The sequence below is a fragment of the Lissotriton helveticus genome, chromosome 1_2 (genome assembly GCF_964261635.1).
Source record: "Lissotriton helveticus chromosome 1_2, aLisHel1.1, whole genome shotgun sequence".
Taxonomy (NCBI): Eukaryota; Metazoa; Chordata; class Amphibia; order Caudata; family Salamandridae; genus Lissotriton; species Lissotriton helveticus.
In genome coordinates, this window is record NC_136058.1 from 317,958,905 (window position 1) to 317,980,225 (window position 21,321).

The 21,321-nt window shown below is 43.6% G+C and overlaps 1 protein-coding gene across 1 annotated transcript in view; it reads right to left on the minus strand.

The window, feature by feature from the left end:
- Nucleotides 1-236: 236 nt before the first annotated feature.
- Nucleotides 237-21,321, minus strand: part of LOC144802558 (uncharacterized) — a 90,071-nt gene continuing 68,986 nt past the window's right edge. Inside the window, exon 3 of the mRNA XM_078671816.1 lies at nucleotides 237-4,375. Within this exon, the coding sequence (XP_078527942.1) occupies nucleotides 3,540-4,375 (836 nt within the window). The 3' untranslated portion in view covers nucleotides 237-3,539. The remainder of the gene's footprint in view (nucleotides 4,376-21,321) is intronic.

Below are 21,321 nucleotides of genomic sequence, written 5' to 3' on the forward strand. Positions count from 1 at the left end.
TCGAGTTTATTAAACTTAATTACTTGTGTGTGCCAGCTAATTCAGAAGTCACTAGAAACTTTCTCGAATGAACAAGAAGGGATTCGTTTCTGACAACTGCATAAACATGACAACTTTGTTTTCCTTAGAGTCAGACCAATATCTTCAGAGTTGTGGAAACAATAGATAACCGTTTCACTCAGTCAATTGTGCATGCTTCGTTTCTACAGAGTTGCACAGAAATAGAGAGACCTGCATTTCAATAAAAAGGGTTTATTGAACAGTCTTCGTTCTCAGGCAAGAGATATGAACTGCTACAATCGTAAGACAGAATGCGAAGAAATATGCATACAGCGTGAACAGTAATACAAAATAATACTGTAATAGCATGGGTTAGATATGACATATCTAAAAAATACATACATAAATAACACAGGCTAAAATACTCAACTGGTGCTTCTAAAATAATCCTACCCCAGTGTACCTAACCTAAATCTAGTACGAGGGAAGAAGTAGGTGCTGTTTTAGCTATAGTTTAGTTGTGCCAAGAATTGGCAAAGGTTTCTCTTGGTTCAAATCAGCTCAATACCTTACAATGAGAGAGGTTGGTATCTCTTTCCCGGGACTCGATCTCTAACACCCCGCAAGGGGAATCAGAAACACTGGAGCTGGATTCTCGGTGAGGAGGATGACAGGGTCTGGTCAGTGCGTCAGTTGAAGTGTTGACTTCCTTCGGGACTTGCTGTGGCGAGCCGCGTCGTGCAAGTAGGTAGCCGAACCACACCGTGCCTTGCCATAGCAAGTGAAGGTATATTTATACCTTGAAGGTGTTTAAGAAGGCCAGTACTGACGTAAAAGTCGGGCATCAGAACGTTATGAATGAACCCCTAAGGAATAGATGTTCATGCATAATAAATGAGTTCTTGGAGAAATCAATATCCAAGCAAGGGGATGGCCCTAACGGCTTAAGACTGGTTTTCCAAGAACTCGTTGTGACGTAGATGAACGGATGTAAGTAGCCATGCCTGTATTTGGGTAGCATGGACTATGCCTAAATAAGGACTGAATTTCTATGCCAATATAAGGGCAAAGTGAAATGTACCTATATAAGGGCATGAATCGGGAAATTCATATGGAATCTAAATCGATACACAACACTGTAGTGTGCCTAAAGTACTTGGAATCATTTTAGAGAGGAAGCCGCTAGGCTGGGGTCCTGGATAGCAGGGCCCCAGTCAGTCTAAAGTTGAAAAACAGTGAAACATCAGCAAAAAGTGGGGGTAACTATAAGAAGCAGATCCTATTCTCCTACACATGTCACTGCAGTTCCACAGCTTGTTACCAGCCACAGCAAGCTCCGAGCACTCCACCAAATGTGGGTGGCGAGCTGGGCACTGGTGTCTGAGTGACCCCAGATTAGCTTTGCACAAAGCCTAGCACCAGGCATCTGTCTGTCCCTTGCTTCATGGTCATGGAGGACCACGGGTGGATTTTGTGGGAGACACACAACATTCACCAGGATGCTTCACGACTTCATACACTAGTGCTGGTGCTTCGAAATAATGGTTTGGAGGCAAGCCTTGTGTCCTCACAAATGGCACAGGGTCCAGAGTCATCTGACTATATTAAGCCAACCAATACGCTCAGTGAATGAAAAGGTTCAAGGGACAAAGGTGTTTCTAAAGCAATTACACCATGAAACTTCAAAAGTTGTCTTCTGAAATATCAACATTGCAAATTGTACTTGTAACTCTTGCACTACTCTAATAAACACAGTGACGGAGCGAACTACACACTGGAATGCCTCCCATCTGAGGGGCTGGTGGTGGGAGGGCTGCAGGGGAGCTAAGTTCTTCCCCACCCTCTTCCGGGACAGAGTAATCACCAAGATAGAAAACAGACACTCTGAAAGCCCTGATGAGTTTGAAGTATTTCCCGTCTCATCGCCACATGAAACAGGTAGGCAGATTAGTTTATTAGAAAAGTTTTATTGCATAAATAAGATATTCTTGGCAAAAAGCTCACTGCGATAGTGTCCTTTTTCTAGTTGTCAATCTCACCCCTCACACTAGAAAAGGACACAACAGATATAACAAAACACATCACATCATGCGATGAAATACTAGTTACAGTGTCTTTATCAGACAATCTGCTTTGTTTTGTAATGTATGTGAAAGTTTGTTTTTGGGTATTTAATTCTCACCAGAATAGCGGCCAAACTCCGGTCGACTTCTACCATATGGTTTGCTTTGCCCATGCCTTGACCCATTCTGGTCCGAGGTGGAATCTGAGCTTACACAGACATTGGGTTGGCAGGTTCCACACGATCCCTTACGTTATCTCCTGGGTGTATTTGATGGTTTGGACGGCTCTAGAGCGGAGAAACATTTTCTGGGAATGGCGGTCGCTGTGGCTAAACGAGATATTACAGCGGCCTGTGCCCAGCCCAACCCCCCTACCCTGCGAAAGTGGCGCAGGGGACTGGATTGGTGCGCGGCCCAGGAGGAACCCCTCTTTGAAGCACTTGGTTGTCCCACGAGGTTCCATAGGGTTTGGGCCAAATGGCTGAACCTACTATTTTACATTGCCAGCTTTGGCTCTCCCACGTAACGGGTGCTGCTTTCCAGCTTGGGTGGCTTGCATAAATAATCCTACCCTACAGATTGGGTTTTTGTACTGTCTGTTGGAGATGGAATTGGCTTTACTGTGTAAGATGTATGCGGTCTTTTTTTTCTTTTTCAAAATGATAATAAAATTGATTATCAAAAAAATAAAACAATTCTCACCAGAATAAACCATCTCAAAATATTATGAATTGTGTAACGGTCTCGGCAGTTGAAACTGCAGAATGATATGGTTGGTGCCACCTTTGTATGTTGTTAGAATCTGGACAGACATAAAACCTCTTTTGATCTCTCAGCCTGGATGGGTTGTACAGAATATTTACACAGCCGGTCTGAAGATACTGATAGGAAGTAGATGTTCCTTCTTTAGTAATGAAAGGAGTTTATATTTTTTGTCCTCAAGCGGCAATTGATTCAGATTTCTTCTCCTAGTTTCTTTTTCCCATTTGCCCAGGTCTTTCAATAATTTTGTGTTGAATCCTAGAAGTTATGTCTCTTAAGATAGTTTATGATCCACACTTCGTAACAGTTTCTCAACACTGAACACATTTCATGAGAGTCGGACAGGTTTAATTTGCAGTGAAGCAGCTCTCTGTTAACTTCGTTGCTTGGTGAAGAGAAGTTAGTGACGTCGAAGAACCTACACTCTGTTTGGAGATGCTGTGAACGTTAGAGTTTGTCCTTTAACTGAAAGCTCTTCTGACATTCAGAGGAAAGAGAGGATCTCAGCCCGGAAGGATTGTTAGATGTCATAGGAGGTCTAACTTCAGCTGTAGATTCTTAGATGACGTAAAAGATCAGATTTCATTTATTAAATGAATCTTTAGGGTAGGAGTATTTTGGCAGTGATTTGAGAAGGCTTCCATCTTGTATGTGTTACTTGAGGTTGCTGAGCACCACCTTTTGTTTACAGCAGTTTCCATATCCCGTGCAGCGTCATAGCCGTCGCCTGTGTGTTCTTTGATGGCGTTCAAGGCTTGCCTTAAGATCAAAGCTCTTGCTACACACAGTGCAGTGATAAAGCCTCTGTCCTGTGTGTGTGACTTGATGGCGTACAAGGGCTGCCTTAAGAGTAAACCCCTTGGAACACACAGTGCAGTGATAAGGCCGCTCTCCTGTGTGAGTTTTTTGATGCAGTACAAGGTTTCCCTGATGAGCAAAGCACTTGGAACACACTGTGCAGTGATAAGGCCTCTCTCCTGTGTGAGTTCTTTGATGCAGTACAAGGTTTGCCTTCTGAGAAAAGGGTTTGGAACACACAGTGCAGTGATAAGGTCTCTCTCCTGTGTGTACGCTTTGATGCCGTACAAGGGTCGTCTTCCGAGAAAACCTCTTGGCACACACTTTGCAATCATGAGGCTTCTCTCCTGTGTGTATTCTTTGATGTTGTAGAAGATTTCCTTTCTGAGTAAAACTTTTCTCACAGATATTGCAGTGAAAGGGCCGCTCTCCACTGTGAGTTTTTTCATGAGTTGACTTATCAGCAAACCTCATTTCATGCTCAGTGTAGGGATACCGATCTGTGTGTGTTTGTTCGTGCAGTAATAGATGCGTCTTTCCAGTAAATGTCTTCTTACACTCAGCACAGGCATAAGCTCTTAGGCTGGTGCATATTCTTTTCTGCCTTGCAAGAAGTGTTTTATTGTTAAGATTCTCCCTCCTGTGTATTCCTTGGTGTTTTCTTTCATTCATTTTATAAGCAAAATTCTTCCTTCCTCCAGAATCTTTCCGTTTCTCTTTCCCATTCATACTTTCTGTCTGCGACTGCTGTGCTGTAGAATGAAATGAACACTGAAAATTATACATGGGAAATATTTCTTGAAAGAAATGCACAGTTATAATATGTGAAAGGTGGACAGTAATATCTAGGAAGGAAGGAAAATGTTACTACCTGTAAACAATCATTAGCTGCTTGTAGTTCTACAGTTCACATGTGGTGATCTCTCATGGGTTGGGATCTGACTACTAAAAAAAAAAAAAAATTACGATTTAGTTCTGATCTGGAGAACAACTCGTAATCCCATACCAGAAAGGCATAATGCAGCAGCGTGCAGACTCCAATTAAACTCATTGTGTTTTTTTCTCAATCGGAGTACGTTTGACTGCTTATATGTGTAAAATCAACAAAAAAACTGCCTAATCTGAGCAACCTATATACTTTTCAACAATACAGCAAGTGGGTGATGCATGTGAGCCTGCAACATGACAAGCTGATAGTATTTGCAAGTGAGTAACATTTTCCATTTGCAGTAAGCTGCGGCATATCACAGGTTGGGCAATAACTTAAAAGAGTCTGTAAGGTCAAAGGATAGAATGGCTAATTGAGTTACTAATATGCGTAGAACAATTAAGCACATCTGGGCTTCTTGCTTGCATTGATTTCACCAGAGAAATATTGTATGAAAGGATGCAGAGAACCACATGTTTCTGCTTTACAAATATCTACTAGAGGTATGTTGGGTAGGAAAGCCATGGTTGCATCTTTATCACACGTGGACTCCATATGCCAAATTGTGCCGGTGCAAAAAAACGGTCTTAATTTTCAAACCTTTTCAATTCTGATAATGTAGTGCATGAGTGCATGTTTAACACTGGATGCATATTAACCTTTTTCTTTGTAAACTTGCAGGAACTGTTCATCTAGTGACTGCTACTAGGTAGACAACGATCTACATTAAGGCTTTCAGTGATGTAGTGGCTTAAAAGGACTTGTTACTATTGATAAGAAAACATTAAAATCTTAACTGGATGCCAGCGATGCTCTGGGTGGGATAACCATTCTTAACTCTCCCATGAACATTTTCACAAGAGTTTTTTCAAAAGTTTTCAAACGTTAGTGTAGGCTAGGCCAGCTTCTTTATATATGTATCTATATGTTATTTCTATATGTTATTTCTATACTGCAAACCAAGCCTAAAGCTAGGGCCAAAGATGAGCATCATTTATTTTTAAAGAAGTGAGTCCTCAACTCTTTCCTAAACGGGAGCAATGTTGGGGCGGTCCTAATGGATACAAGGATGTTGTTCATAGATGGAAAAGGCCTGCTAACTTGTTATTTTTCTTTGTTACAGTTCTAAGTCTGCAGTCCGATGGAGTTCTCCAACCTCGCATTTGTTTTACTTGAAATTAAGAGTTTAACTTAAGGACAACGAGAATGATGAACAAGTGATAAGGAAGAGGTAAAGGGTACAAAAGTGGAAATTCTAAAGGGAATAGCAAGACTACTGTACTGGAAGAGCCTGTAACGTTGTAAGATGATACGAATAAGTAAGGAGAGCAGTAAAAATGACATTGACACAAAAACGACAGGAACTTCTGACGGGGGAAATCAAGCTCAGAAGGTCACTTACACTCAGATGACTCCGCTAGCAACTACTGAGAAGAAAAACCCACCTGCCACTTTTTTCGCTGAGTACAGGTTACTGAGGACGGACAATGGAATATCATAAAAAAAGGAAAAACTAAAGCAAGAGGCACAAACAGATGAAGAGAAAGACAGGAAAGAGCATATGGAAGACAAAAAGATAACTCACCCCATAGGAAGAGAAAGGTGATAGAGCAAGACGCGATATGATTAATAAATCATCACATTAACTGACAATGGATGAACTAAATATTCTTTACCTTGGCTTATATTTCTGCCCCAGTATGGACTTAGATTACTGTTCATGTAGAATTGACATATTTCAGTTTCTAAGATATCAACATAAAACAGACCCAAGCCAATGAACATAAGAATGGGGGGAGCCCAATACAGAAAACATGACTTGTGTTTAAGAGACACTGATACTTCATGACATTGGCTGGTCTGGATGATGGAAATATATGTGCAACAAAAGATCGGAAGCGTTGCTTGGAAAGGGAGCACCGATAGATCGGGGAAGCCCAACTTGCTTCGAAAACCAAGCTACATATAACTCCTCCTTCCCTCATGATAATCTGGATGTCTTTAGTGACTTGGTCGCCAGTATATATATATATGCAGGCATATAAACAAGGCAGTAATCAGGCGGACTCCTACTATGCACTTCATACTCTGCGTGTACCTAGAGTGTGTGTCTGTGTGAAGCCAAGAATCCCCACTAGGGGACATGACAGGAGAGAATGCAGGCCACGAATTGGTTACAAACTGAACTCCCCCTCACAGAGAGTCCAGCCCCCTGCTTAGTGAAAACTCAGCCTGCACGGACCCTCTGTGTCAGCTGTAGCGCCTCCTCTACTAATCTATTGGGATGCTTATTATTTATAATAGAAAGCATCTTTGTGATGTACGTATAGATTAGACAATGTTATAGATATGTAGATAGCCCTGTCACCCTGCGGATGAAGATAGAGATGACATTTGTACATAGTGCGTCAAGAGGCCTTGTACATGGTGTTCTAAGCCTCATGATCACGTTGTGTGAAGCTAGATGTGTAAACAAAGTAGTTTCAGAGAAACAAATCCAACATTGTCGTGCATGCAAATATGTCTAAAAGGTCACAGCAGAAATGTTCCTGTAAAAAGTTGGACAATATATGAAATGAGCCACTTCACTACATGGGCCTAACCCGGGCACATAACAGGTGGTCTGGACATCACAAAATGAAAACATGCAAAACCATGCGCTGATTTGGATTGGGGATATAGATGTCCTTTCCCTGCTGTGGGACGGCAGTAGGGAAATATCTAAAAGATTGATACAGAGATAGACAAAAACTGAACGAAAATTCCCTCATTAGATCAGAAATAAATCTATAAATGACCTGGTTATCCATACTGAGCTAGAGAAGCACACATGGTCACAAGCCTACATAGAAAGGAAAAAGCAGGGTGTTGTGAATAGCGTGCATCTACAGAAACGGATAGGAAAAAAACTCTTATGGTGAAATGCGACGGACCCGCAGAAAACCAAGCGAGAACCCAGAACATGAATAAACTACTTTCAAATCAGAGACACCAAAGGAGAGAACTGATATTACCGTAAGGTTCATCACTACAATCAATACGAAGTACACAGCAGCAAGACAAATTCTAAACATTGGAAAATATTAAAAGCTGATCAGGTGATTGGACACGATATTACCTCACATCCCTTCATCACGTATCGTAAAACCCTATCTTTAAATGACCAACGAGCCCATAGCCATATGGATAGTCCAATGAAAGAAAGGGGCCAACTAACCTAGAAGGTTTAAGAAAATGTGGGAAATGTATGGCCTGCAAATCTGGTGTCAAAATGAAGGAGGTTATTCTGCATAACAGGAAAGAAAAACAATCAATTCATAACCTGTAGCACAGATTTATGTGTGTGTATACATGAAAGACTGTACACACAGAAAAAAAATGCGGTCAACTTGATTTTCCCTATTGCCAAGTGATGGAGCATATGAGAGGCATCAAACACGCTGACTAAAATTCCCCAGTGTCTTGAGATTTTGAAAAATGCCATGATAGTATTGTAGACTCCCTCGGTTTCTTTGGCCTTATATCAGAGGAGGTGTTGGACTTGTCCCTTTTGGCAGGGTCATCCCTGAACTTTTTGCCTTCCTCCTCTATTTTGTCTGACCTGTTTTTGTTGGTTTTATGACTCTGGGCACTTTACCACTGCTGATCAGTGCTAAATGCATATGCTCTCCCTATTATAAATTGATGTATGAATTGGTGATTCCATGATTGGCTTGTTTGGGTTATGTGTCAGACCCTAGTACAGTGCACTGAGTGTGCCCAGGGCTTGTAAATCCAAATGCTGCTGGTGGGCTTGCATCACTGGTTGTGCCACCCACAGAAGCAGCCTTGTAAAATGTGTCTAAGGCCTGCAATTGCAGCGCCTGTGTGTAGTCTGGTACTGCCATGTTGACTGGGCAAGTGCACCCACTTGCCAGTCCCTAAACCTTCCCTTTTCTTCATATCAGACACCCCTATGGCAGGCACAAGTGCAGGGTGCATTGTAAGTTTAAGGTAGGACATGCCCTGGTGTGTGTGGCATGTCCTAATAGTGAATTACAGCCATTTTCGTTTTTCACTATTGCAAGGCTACCTGTTCTCCTTAGGCCAGAATGGGCAGTTAGATTATTACAGTTTATAATCCAAACTGACTCAGGGACCATGGTAGAAATTCGAGTTTAGTATGCCTGTACTCAGAATGATAAAATACATCTTTTAGTGAAGTTGGTTTTAACATTCTATGTTTGAAAATACCACTTTTAGAAAGTCAGAATTTTCTTGTCTAACTATCCAGGCCTGCCTCTGCTAGGTTGTGTATTCCTTGTCTGGAGTTTGAGTGACAGGGCTGGGGGATTCCAGGAGACAGGGTGAGTCTGCCCAGTGGTGAATAGAGAGATCTGCATCAAGATGGGAGGGAGGAGTGGCACCTGGGACCTGAATAGGACCGTGCCTGTCCCCCACAGTGCTGGCTCCACCCCCTGTGGTGCGTCTGATGTCTCTGCCCTGCACTGTGAAAGGAGAGAAGGAGTCATGTCAACAAAGTGCTGCAGTGCTGTGCCTTCCCTCCACAATGCTGGCTCCACCTTCTGTGGGGCGTCTGATGTTTCTGCCCTGCACTGTAAAAGGAAAGAAGGAGTCTTGTAAACAGAGTTCTCCAGAACTGGTTTGGACTGGGCAAAGGCCCCTGTGCCTCAGAGGACAAAGGATTTTGGGGTATAAATATTGGGACCCTGATCCCAAGAAATTAGATCACTTTTGGACTACAAGAAGAAACCTTTGCTGAGGAGAGTGTGGAAAAGTAAATTTTGCTATGTTATATGTGCCTACGTGTTCCCCATGTTATGTTATATGTGTATGATCGATATGCATGTATTCCCCTCTGATCGATTAAAGACGCAATTACAGTTGTGTCCATCTCTAGTATGTCAGTTTCCAGTTCTCGTGAATACAACGAATATCAGGCCTATGTAATCCTACGTTGCCACATTTTACAGTGTGCACGTTAATTCATTGAATTATCCCCGTTTCTAGGCCTCAAAAGGGCCCGGACTCAGATTCAGCTCCTGTTTCCTGAACCCTCTCCGAGGAGTGATACAGCCCCCACCTGTATCCCTGACCCTTAGCTTACTTTCATGCCTCGCAGTGCCCGGTTCGGCCTGGCTCTGCCTCCCAGTCTGCCAAGAGTATGTTATGTTTCTAGTTATCAGCCCAGCTCTCCTTCTCTGCATTCCTAAGCTACTGAATCGCATCAATAGTTTCCGTCATAGTCTAGCCTTTATGTCTCCATGTAAGAGAAATACTGTATTAATATTCATCTAATATTCCTCGACCCGCACTACATGTAGAATTATGCATGCACCAGTTTTAGTGTCTGTTAGCCTTTGCCCTGATAACTTTTGGATTCTATCAACATGTTCTCTAAACACCAGATACTAGATAGGCTTTAGGTACATGTCGCTCTGACACTCCAGACTTTCGTCTCCTCTTCTAGTGCAGAAGTCATAGCCCCCAGTTCTCCCTGGTAACACGTCATTGCCAGTTTACGCGCACCACTAGGTTAGAGGTCCCAGCTGCTCAGGTAGCCCCCTCCATGTTTCCGCCCCTTTTATGACATATTCTGTTACGTTTGCATCACATGTCTATGTATACGCCCTGTACACACCTCTTGTTACACCCACTTTATGCCTTATCTTTCGCGACTGCTACAAACTCTGCCTACTGCTACGCCTACTGTACTGAATGCAATGTATTTGTTTAACTATAAATATTGTGCACTGTTATTAAAAGTTATCCTTATGCTCCCAGATCCTGCCCCCGGCAGCTGCCATCCTATTCCCATGCAGGCTGTCCTGTTCCTGTCCTTTTATACTTAATTAAAGCCTGTCAACTCCAGCTACCTCGAATCTTGACTCTTATTTATTGAGCTACCTGTTTATTGATTATAGTCAAAAATAGAACCGGTAATTAATTATTTATTTACCACATAATGGCGCCCGAATAGGGACTTGCCCTTTCCCCACGCGCCGGAGAAGCCACGCAGGCCCCCTGATCCTCTGCAGCCGTGACGGAACCATACCGGCCACGTGCAGATATTTCTGCTTCAAGTATCCCTCAGGCCCACGGAGGAGACGGAGGTTGCGGTCCAGCGTCCAGACGAGGCGGTGGAGGAACGCGGCGAGTCCCGACCAGAGCCCAAGCCGAGAGTCCAAGGTCCGAGGTATCCGGAGGCCCACCTGTAACTGAAGTCCGAAGTTCGTCCGTCCGTCGTCGTAGCAGTCCAGTCCAGTCCGAGGCCTTCCGTTCTTGCTGCCCGGTGAGTACCATTGCTGGGGTAGTATCTAGACAGGGTCAATTAATTTGTCTGTGGTCCGTGGGTTTGGGTACACAGATCCAACACGAAGTGTCCACCTAGGTGGATGCGGGTCCTGACGTGTCTCTTTATGAGACCGGTAAGTTTCGTACTGTTTTAGCAGTGCATCTAGTCATTCCAGTAAGTTCTGTTCTGTTCTCGAGAAATTCATGTGTTCTGTTTTCAGTATTCCAGGTAGTATTCTGTCCGAACTGTTGTTTTAAATGTTATTTCATGTGTTTTCAATGTCGTGGTATGAGTGATTTGTTTTCTTAAGTTATTATTGTGTTTATCGTGTATTGTATTGTGTCCAGATTCCAGTCTAAGTTATGCCTCTGTTCACGAAGTTACGTCAGTTAAAAACCAGAAAAGGTCTGCTCGAGGAAGCAGTTCCTGTCCCGCCTAGGGACAGTCCAGGTCATTTTATGTATCATAAGCATGGCATAAGTGCCATATTATATCTAGACTTATGGGTCGAGTATACTAAAGATCTAGAAGAGAAATATAGATGGCCCGTATCAGGTACGTGGGATGCCGAGTGCATCATGCGAGTAGAAGAAGCATTATGGAAAAAGAAAGCCAGACAGTCCCAGAAAGATGCCATCGAGTTATGGCGCAAAGAATCTCATAAAAGAACCGAAAAAGAAATCAGAAAGTTAGAATTAAGTAGAGAATCCTCAGAAAGAGCCCAAGAAAGGGAATTAATCGAAATAGGTGAACGAGTTAAAGCCGAACAGTCAGACAGACAGAGAAATGCCCTTATTAAGGGTATGTATCCCCTTCTTGCCGAGGGCTTGCCAAAAGCAACCCCGGAAGCACCATGTAATTTTCCGCCGACATTGGTTCCGATTAAGCTACGTCACAAACCGACCGCAGCTGATATTTTTCTCTCGTCCTATTTGGACGACACAGTCCCAGAATATGCAAATCCTGTTCCGCAAGCTCCTGTAAATAATGTAATTCCTGTTCCTCCAGCCACCGGGGCACCTGTTACAGCACCTGTTACGGTACCCCCGGTCCAGCCCGTAGTACAAGTTCCCGCTACATCGGTCACTCTGCCAGCACGAAGAGTATCGGTCGGCGATTCTAGTATATTTGATATTTGATATTTGATATTTGTGGGTATTTGTAGAGCGCGAACGTTCGCTCCCAGGGGAGCATCATGGCGCTAGTATAGGGGCTGTGGGGGGAGGTCCTCCTGGTACCCCGCCGCCACACAAACGTGTAACGTTAGTCGAGTTACATGAACGTGCGTTACAGCGTACGCCCAAATATCAGTCCGTTGCAGATATCAGACGAGCTCTCACCGAATGCCGTTATGATCCAGTCCCAGGCGAGGATAATATGGTTATATATTCATTACGTGTAAGACGGGTGACCGAGTATTTGGACACCCTACCGAACATGAAAGAAGATCTAGACAGAATATATCGTTTCATCCGTACAGGAGACGATCCAGAAAGTATTGGCGAAATCATGTCTCTAAGGAAAGCTGAGACCCAGCTCATGCTATTAAAATTTCTAATCAATTGTTTAATAAGGGAACAAGATTATCCGACTAAAGATCCGACCGAAATGAGAGTCCTGACAAAGTGGAGTGATAATATAGCCGAGGGAAGACACAAGACATTAAGTTGTATAGAGAGTATGTACAAGAAAATTCGTAAGGAAATAATAAGGTTTCACGAGAAACGCAAAGCAGCACAAGTAAGCGAGAAAGAAGACGACTCTGATACTGAAGAGGTAAACGACGAGAATCCCACCAGAATAGCGTATGTAGGTAGAACTAGACTTCCCGACCGGCATTCACGTCTAGAACACAAGACAGTTTTCCCTCCTCCAGCACCAGAACAAGGTTCTCTTGAACAAGTATTTCAAGCTACCGATCACATTCTGAAATCACGAATCGGTTATAGTGAACTTAGTACCATGCATGAACAAGAACTAGCCCGATCAGCAGTCCGATGGGTTACTGATTCTACCACTTTTCCAGATGAAATAGTGGCACAAATGTTTCTGAAACTGCCCCCAGCCGAGCAGCGACTGGTGAGTATGTATATGATCCAGCACCTCATTACACTGTATGAGGGACAGCATTCTGATCCAGGTCCGTTACATGATGTTCTGAATGAGTTACTCCAGTATAGATGGAAAGGTTTAGGTACCGATTTAATTAGTGTCATTCTAGAACAGCGCCACAAATATAGAACGTTTCTGAACCCGCATTTTGTTCACGTCTCACCTCCAGAAAGTAAACCATTCTACATAGATAGACAGCATCCGTTACGAGAAGTACACCCAGTTAGGACACCGGATGGTGAAATGCAACGAGTATTTGTTTACACCCCTATCACAAAGATGGAACTCTTAGAGATGAAGAAGTTAATTCCCTGTCACGACAAAGATCCAGCAGGGTTCCATCGAGAATTAAAAGACATGCTCCGTATGGGAGAATACACGTATCCAGATATCATTAAAATGTTAAAGGTCCTGTTGCCCGCAGGGGTATATGAAAAACTCAAGGAAAAAGAATGGGAGGTGGGAGAGAAAAAGATTGATTGGACAGCTCTAGAAGCTGAAGATAAGATACGAGTACCAGGTACCGGTCTTGGGGAGAAATGTAAAGAATTGCCAGAGTTATTGATTCAGGTTTTGCCAAGATTATTAGCCACGAAAAAGGAAGACTGGGATGCAATCTCAGCATGCAAACAGAAACAGGATGAAGATACTAGTGATTTTTATTCTAGATTCGAAAAATGTTTCATTATCAACAGTGGTCTGAAGACAGGTAGCGAGTCATACCCTCATCTTTTTGTTACTAAACTAGTCGAGAATTCAAGTCCACAAGTTAAAAATCGAGTTTTGAAAGTCGAAAGTACCTGGCAAGCTAGTACCCCGTCACAAATGCTTCAGATGCTCCAGTATCACCAGAATAGAATCAGGGAAGAGCAAGAACACGAAAGGAAACGTATGAAAGATACGAAAATGAAAGTACTAGTTGCACAATCTGTTCCACAAGACAGTCAGAAGAGGGGTCCGAATCAAGCCAGTCATCCTGCAGCTCCCGTTAAAGGGACATGCAATTATTGTAAACAGCCAGGTCATTTTATAAACGAGTGTGCAGTTCTGAAACACAACATAGCTACTGGTAAGACTAAAGAAAGACCACGTCCGCCTAGACCAGAACAAGTCTCACAGACTTCTCAGTCACCGCAGAATGCACAACAGACAGTTCCAGCACCGCAGCCTATCGCTGCAACACAGCATGTTACACAGCAAATGTACCAGTATGCTCAGACAGAGTATCCAGAGTATCAACAGTATTCATGAAACAGCCTAGAGAGGGAGGTAGGCTTGCCTCTCATCGAGATACCTGTAGATCAAGAGGGTCCCTATGTACATAGTCAAGTATTAGGGAAAGACAGAAAGTTTTTGATTGATACAGGGGCAAGTAGGACTACTATCAGTCATGACGAGGTTCCAGGGGCTCCGCTCTGAGGCTCTAGAAATGTTTCCCTTGGATTTTCAGGAAAGCCTATTGTAAACGAGATTTCAAAGCCAGTTACTCTAGAAGTTGGTCCATTGTCCCGAACTACTGATTTGTTACTTACGAAATCGTGTCCAGAAAATTTGTTAGGCATTAAAACATTGAAAGAATTAGGTGCAGTAATTTGCTGTTCCCCAGAAGGAATACGATTGTTTTTAAGAGACTTTAAAGGTCATTATGTATTACGTGATTTTGATCCAAGATTACTGAATGTCCCCCAGCATCTATGGGCGCAAGGTCCAACTGATGTAGGTTTTATGCAAATCACACCCCATCGTGTGACTCTCAAGCAAGGTATAGTCCTGCCACGGATCAGACAGTACAGATTGCCACCTGAGGCTGTAGCAGCCTTATCCAAAATTATTGACGAGCTCATTGTTCAAGGAGTGGTTGTAGAAACTGACTCCAATGTATGTAATTCTCCTATCATTCCAGTCATGAAACGTACTGATCCAAATGCACCTCCAGTATATCGATTAGTGATTGACCTTCGAGAACTTAATAAATGTATCATACCTCAGTATCCAGTAGTCCCAGATATTTCATCCCTATTAACAGCCATTGATTCTGAAGCTACATTTTTTACTGTAATAGACCTCAAGAATGCATTCTTCAGTGTTCCCATTCATCCAGACAGCCAGTTCCTTTTCGGTTTTTGTTTAAATGGAAGGAGCTATAAATTCACACGAGCTCCTCAAGGTTTCACAGAAAGTCCTAGTATTTACAGTCAAGCACTTAAGAGACAACTAGACAACATTCACATGCCAACAGACACTGCCCTGCTCCAGTATGTCGATGATCTACTGATCACAGCCCGTTCTGAACGTGACTGCGAACGAGCGTCACTTACAGTTCTGTATTTCCTAGCCGAGATGGGGCACAAGGTGTCCCCTTCGAAGCTCCAGTTCTGTGTCCAGCAAGTGATCTACTTAGGCCACTTACTGTCCAAGTGGGGTAGGCAGTTGACACCAGACCGTATCCAGTTAATAGCAAGTCTTCCACAGCCCAAGACACAGAAGGAGGTACGTGCTTTTATTGGCCTTACTTCTTACTGCAGACAATGGATTCCTCAGTATGCATTTCTAGCAAAGCCACTGATACAGTTAACGACACAGGAGGCAGCCGTATCGACTGTTCTCCCTTGGACATCTGAACATACACTTAGTTTTAATGAATTAAAGAAAGCCTTATGCCAAGCACCTGTTCTAGCAACACCGAACTACAGTAAGCCTTTTACACTTTTTGTCACAGAACGTGATGGTACTGCATTATCTGTTCTCACACAAGATCAAGCAGGACAGTACAAGCCCTGTGCTTATTTTTCGAGCACATTAGATCCAGTAGCCCAGGCTCTGCCTGCGTGCCTCAAGTCAGTTGCAGCCACAGCTCTAGCAATCAGACAAAGTGATTCCATAGTGTTAGGACACTCCCTGACAGTACAAGTTCCACACTCCGTGGAAGTTCTTTTAAACCAAACACAGACTCAGCACTTGACAATTGCACGTTTAACAGGTTACGAATTGACACTGTTCCAGCCACACATAGAAATCAGACGCTGCAACATTCTAAATCCTGCTACACTGTTACCGTCAGTTACTTCAAATCCTGCCACACATGACTGTGTGGAAGTCATTAACACTATGACTAAGCCAAGACAAGACCTGACAGACATTGCATTACCTAACCCCAACCTGACACTTTATGTGGACGGTTCATGTATGAGAACTAGTACAGGAGAACTAGCAGCCGCGTACTCAGTGACTACTGAAACCGAAGTTATAGAAACACGTCGTATTGACACCCTGTCTGCTCAAGCAGCAGAGCTAGTTGCTCTGACCCAAGCTTGCATACGTGCCAAGAACCTGAAAGTAAACATATATACAGACTCACGTTACGCATTCGGAGTTGTACACGACTTCGGAGTACTCTGGCAGGAGAGAGGTTTCATGACTTCTCATGGAACCAAGATTCAGCATGGTCTCCTCATTCAAGCTCTGTTAGATGCAATACATTTACCGACAGCTATTGCTATCATGAAGTGCAAGGCACATACGAAAGTTACTGACATCATTTCCCAAGGTAATGATCTAGCAGATCGAACAGCCAAGCTTACAGCTCAGACACCAGACATTCCAGTTAACAAGACACAGACATTCATTCCAGAACAGACTACATGTATGACAGTTAAGGACCCTACACAAGATGTCATAGACATACAGTTACATGCCACTCCCGAAGAAATCAAGAAATGGTCCGAACAAGGAGGGGTCCAGACAGATCAGGGATGGGTGACGAAGGGAAAAGCCACATGGTTTCTCCCCGACTCTATGGTTCAAGTCATTATCAATACCGCACATAGTCCAGCACATCTAGGAGAAAAAGCCATGTTAGATAGTATACAGAACCTTTGGTTCAACAAGCACTTACGAGCTGCAGCCAAGCAGAAAGTCCGTACTTGTATGATATGTTGCCAGTTCAATCCAGGTAAAAGTGTCCCGGTGGAACAAGGTGGATTCCAACCTCCTGACCACCCTTTTGAAGTCCTCCAGATGGATTATATTCAGATGGAGCGATGTCGAGGTTTCAAGTATGTCCTTGTAGTTGTATGCGCTTTGTCCAGGTGGACAGAAGCATATCCAGTTCCAGATTACACAGCAGCGACCACTGCCAAGCAGTTGGTTCGTGAATTCTTCCCCCGTTATGGACTCCCTAGGGTCGTGTATTCTGATAACGGCCAGCCATTCTCATCTGAGTTGATGAAACATGTTTCCCTCTTGTTAGGGTACCAGTGGAAGTTCCATTGTGTGCGCCATCCTGAAGCAGCCGGTCTCGTAGAGAGACATAATCAGACCCTGAAAATCCGTATTGCCAAGACATGTAAAGAGAAAGGTGTAGACTGGCTAGTTGCCCTGCCAGTTGCTTTATTCTTCATGAGGATGGTTGCACATTCCAGATCAGGTCTGTCCCCTTATGAGGTCGTATTCGGCCGCCCCCCAAACATGTGGGGTACACCTAGACCCCGCAGTATTACAGATGTTTCCAGTAATATGTTGACAGATTACCTAGCTTCCTTGATGTCTGCCCTACACTCTTGTCGTTCACAGGTTGCCGCCGCATTTCCAGACAATACTGAAGTGGAACCGCATGAGGTCATCCCAGGTGACCTAGTACTGGTCAGGAACTTTGATCGTTCAAGTCCGCTGGAGCCTCGTTGGAAGGAGCCGAGACTAGTCCTTTTGACCACCCGCACGGCCGTGAAGTTGGAAGGCCGCAAGGGATGGGTCCATCTGTCCCACATCAAGAAATTCCATGGACTTCGTAAAAAGACATTCGAAAAAGACTGTTCCATTTTTAAAGACTGCCTGAAACCAGACTCTAAACCAGACATTAATCTAAATCCCGAACTGAAAGTTCCTCTGTTAGAGAAAACTCCGCAGCAGGAGTATAAGTTAAAACTCCGGTCTAGTAAAATAAGTCAGCCAGTTTAATTGTCTAAGTCCCTCTCGGGTGAAACGGTTAGACAGGTATCTGACATGTATGAGATAGACCCCCATAGTGAGAGAGTTAGTCAAAACTCTATCAGATGTATCGTTTTTCTAAGTTTCTTATTGTTTCTAAGTTTAATGGTTACCTGCACAAGTTATGCATTACATTTATGTTTTCCAATTTCTCATGTAAATAAGTTTTCTAATGCTACAGTAGAGCACACATTTAGTGATCTGCCTCCTCACGAGTTATCCTATCGTCTTGCTATGCGTAACAATACATTCATTAGAATGTTACACTATTCACACCAGACCAGCAATGCTACTAATTGTTGGGTGTGTGGTCGACTCCCCCCTTTCCAGACACCGAAGGGAGTTCTGCCACTCTTTCCTTATCCGTTTTCACATAATGGTTCGTGTGGAGCATGGTCCATGTTAACGTCATCCTCCAATGATATGTCCCTTCTGAATAGAACATGTTTTCCAGACAAGCAAGGTCTCCCCCATAGAACAGGGTTAAATCTAGAAAATGAGGTTTATAATTTAGGTAATTATTCTTCGAATTTTATGGTCCTGAATGTTCAGTCTGATACTACTCCAGACTTACCTGCTATTTCAGTACTACCAGTCAAAGGCGAATTATGTGTCAGAAATAATGGTTCCGCACATGTAGGACATAGTGATTGTACTACTACTGTCAAGTATAGTGACAGTGGGAAATCTATTCTCAAAGCATCACGTCATTCTTATTTTGTTTGTGGTCAGACCGCATATGTTCGTCTGCCCCTCGATTGGGATGGAACATGTTACATTGCCTTCCTACTGCCACCAGTTTTTCTAGCCCCATCTGATTATCATAGAAACACACATCTAGTACACATTAGACATAGAAGGGAGATCGAGTCCCCAATTGTCGATCAAACTGAAACTACTCTAGAACAATATCAAGATTTCAATAAAGGTTTCTTCTTTTTTATAGGACCTATCCAGAATAATAAGTTAATACGTAGGTTAACCAGAACCCTTGAAGCAGTAGTGAATGAGACTACTTCTGCTCTAGGTAACTTAACCGAAGAGCAATCTGCTATGAGATTTGTCGTGCTCCAAAATCGTCTCGTTCTTGACGTCATACTGGCCGATAGAGGAGGAGCATGTAGAGTCATCGGATCTAGTTGCTGCATTTTCATTCCTAATAACGCGCCGTCTGTTTATTCAGCTATAACCAGACTTCATAAAATTGCCCATCAGTTACACCAGAATCCAGGCACCTGGACATGGTCCGGTTGGCTCTGGAGTATCATATCTGCCTGGGGATGGAAAGTATTGTCATTTCTAGGTATTGCAGGAATGATCCTATTCAGTTGCTGCCTCTGTATACAATGTGGCCCTGCGATTTGCGGCATTTGTGCTACCTCTTGTATTCCTAGTCCTAAGTCCCGTTCCAAGACAATTCGAGACGAGCAAATGATGCTGTATGAAATGATAGATGGTATCATGAATATAGATGTTTCCTGATGGAAACGTAGGGCACAAGGAGGGAATGTGGAAAAGTAAATTTTGCTATGTTATATGGGCCTACGTGTTCCCCATGTTATGTTATATGTGTATGATCGATATGCATGTATTCCCCTCTGATCGATTAAAGACGCAATTACAGTTGTGTCCATCTCTAGTATGTCAGTTTCCAGTTCTCGTGAATACAACGAATATCAGGCCTATGTAATCCTACGTTGCCACATTTTACAGTGTGCACGTTAATTCATTGAATTATCCCCGTTTCTAGGCCTCAAAAGGGCCCGGACTCAGATTCAGCTCCTGTTTCCTGAACCCTCTCCGAGGAGTGATACAGCCCCCACCTGTATCCCTGACCCTTAGCTTACTTTCATGCCTCGCAGTGCCCGGCTCGGCCTGGCTCTGCCTCCCAGTCTGCCAAGAGTATGTTATGTTTCTAGTTATCAGCCCAGCTCTCCTTCTCTGCATTCCTAAGCTACTGAATCGCATCAATAGTTTCCGTCATAGTCTAGCCTTTATGTCTCCATGTAAGAGAAATACTGTATTAATATTCATCTAATATTCCTCGACCCGCACTACATGTAGAATTATGCATGCACCAGTCTTAGTGTCTGTTAGCCTTTGCCCTGATAACTTTTGGATTCTATCAACATGTTCTCTAAACACCAGATACTAGATAGGCTTTAGGTACATGTCGCTCTGACACTCCAGACTTTCGTCTCCTCTTCTAGTGCAGAAGTCATAGCCCCCAGTTCTCCCTGGTAACACGTCATTGCCAGTTTACGCGCACCACTAGGTTAGAGGTCCCAGCTGCTCAGGTAGCCCCCTCCATGTTTCCGCCCCTTTTATGACATATTCTGTTACGTTTGCATCACATGTCTATGTATACGCCCTGTACACACCTCTTGTTACACCCACTTTATGCCTTATCTTTCGCGACTGCTACAAACTCCGCCTACTGCTACGCCTACTGTACTGAATGCAATGTATTTGTTTAACTATAAATATTGTGCACTGTTATTAAAAGTTATCCTTATGCTCCCAGATCCTGCCCCCGGCAGCTGCCATCCTATTCCCATGCAGGCTGTCCTGTTCCTGTCCTTTTATACTTAATTAAAGCCTGTCAACTCCAGCTACCTCGAATCTTGACTCTTATTTATTGAGCTACCTGTTTATTGATTATAGTCAAAAATAGAACCGGTAATTAATTATTTATTTACCACAAGAGAAACCTGAAGAAACGGAGGAGAGACTATCCCTAAGCTAAAGTGCTGCTTGGGGGATTGGCCTACAGTAGTTGCCTGACTGCCAAAGAAAGGAGAAAGAACTTTGTGCGCTTTATTTTCAACTTGTGAAGGATATCCAGGGGCTTGGAAAAGAGCTTGCTTCCTGCTGAAGTCTCAGGAACAACAGACTTCAACCCCCAGCTCCCCAGAGTTCTTTGGAAGTGCCTGCTGCTGTTTTGGGGCCTTCTGAGGGACTGTGTATTAAGGAGCTAGAAGCGTGACTCAACGAGGAAGACGCGTCTCGCCGTCGCTGCTGCTGCCGTCACATCTAGAATGTCGGCGCTGTAGCTGTCGTATTGCACCGCATCAAGAGAAGCGTCTCGCAACGAAGAGGAAGCGTGTCGACGTCGCTGCTGCTGATGTTGCATCTTGGATGTTGCCGCTGTAGCTGTTGTATTGCACCGCATCAAGAAAAGCACCTCGCATCCACGGAGAAGCGCACGGCCGTCGGAGCTGCTGCAGTCGCATCTTGGAGGTCACTGCTGTAGTTGTCACATTGTGCGGAAGCCGCTCGCAACGTCGGAGAAGAGTGCCGCAGCCGAGGCTGTTGCCATCGCATCGCTGGACAAGGGTGTCGCCACTGCAGCTGACACATCTAATCGAGACTTCTTG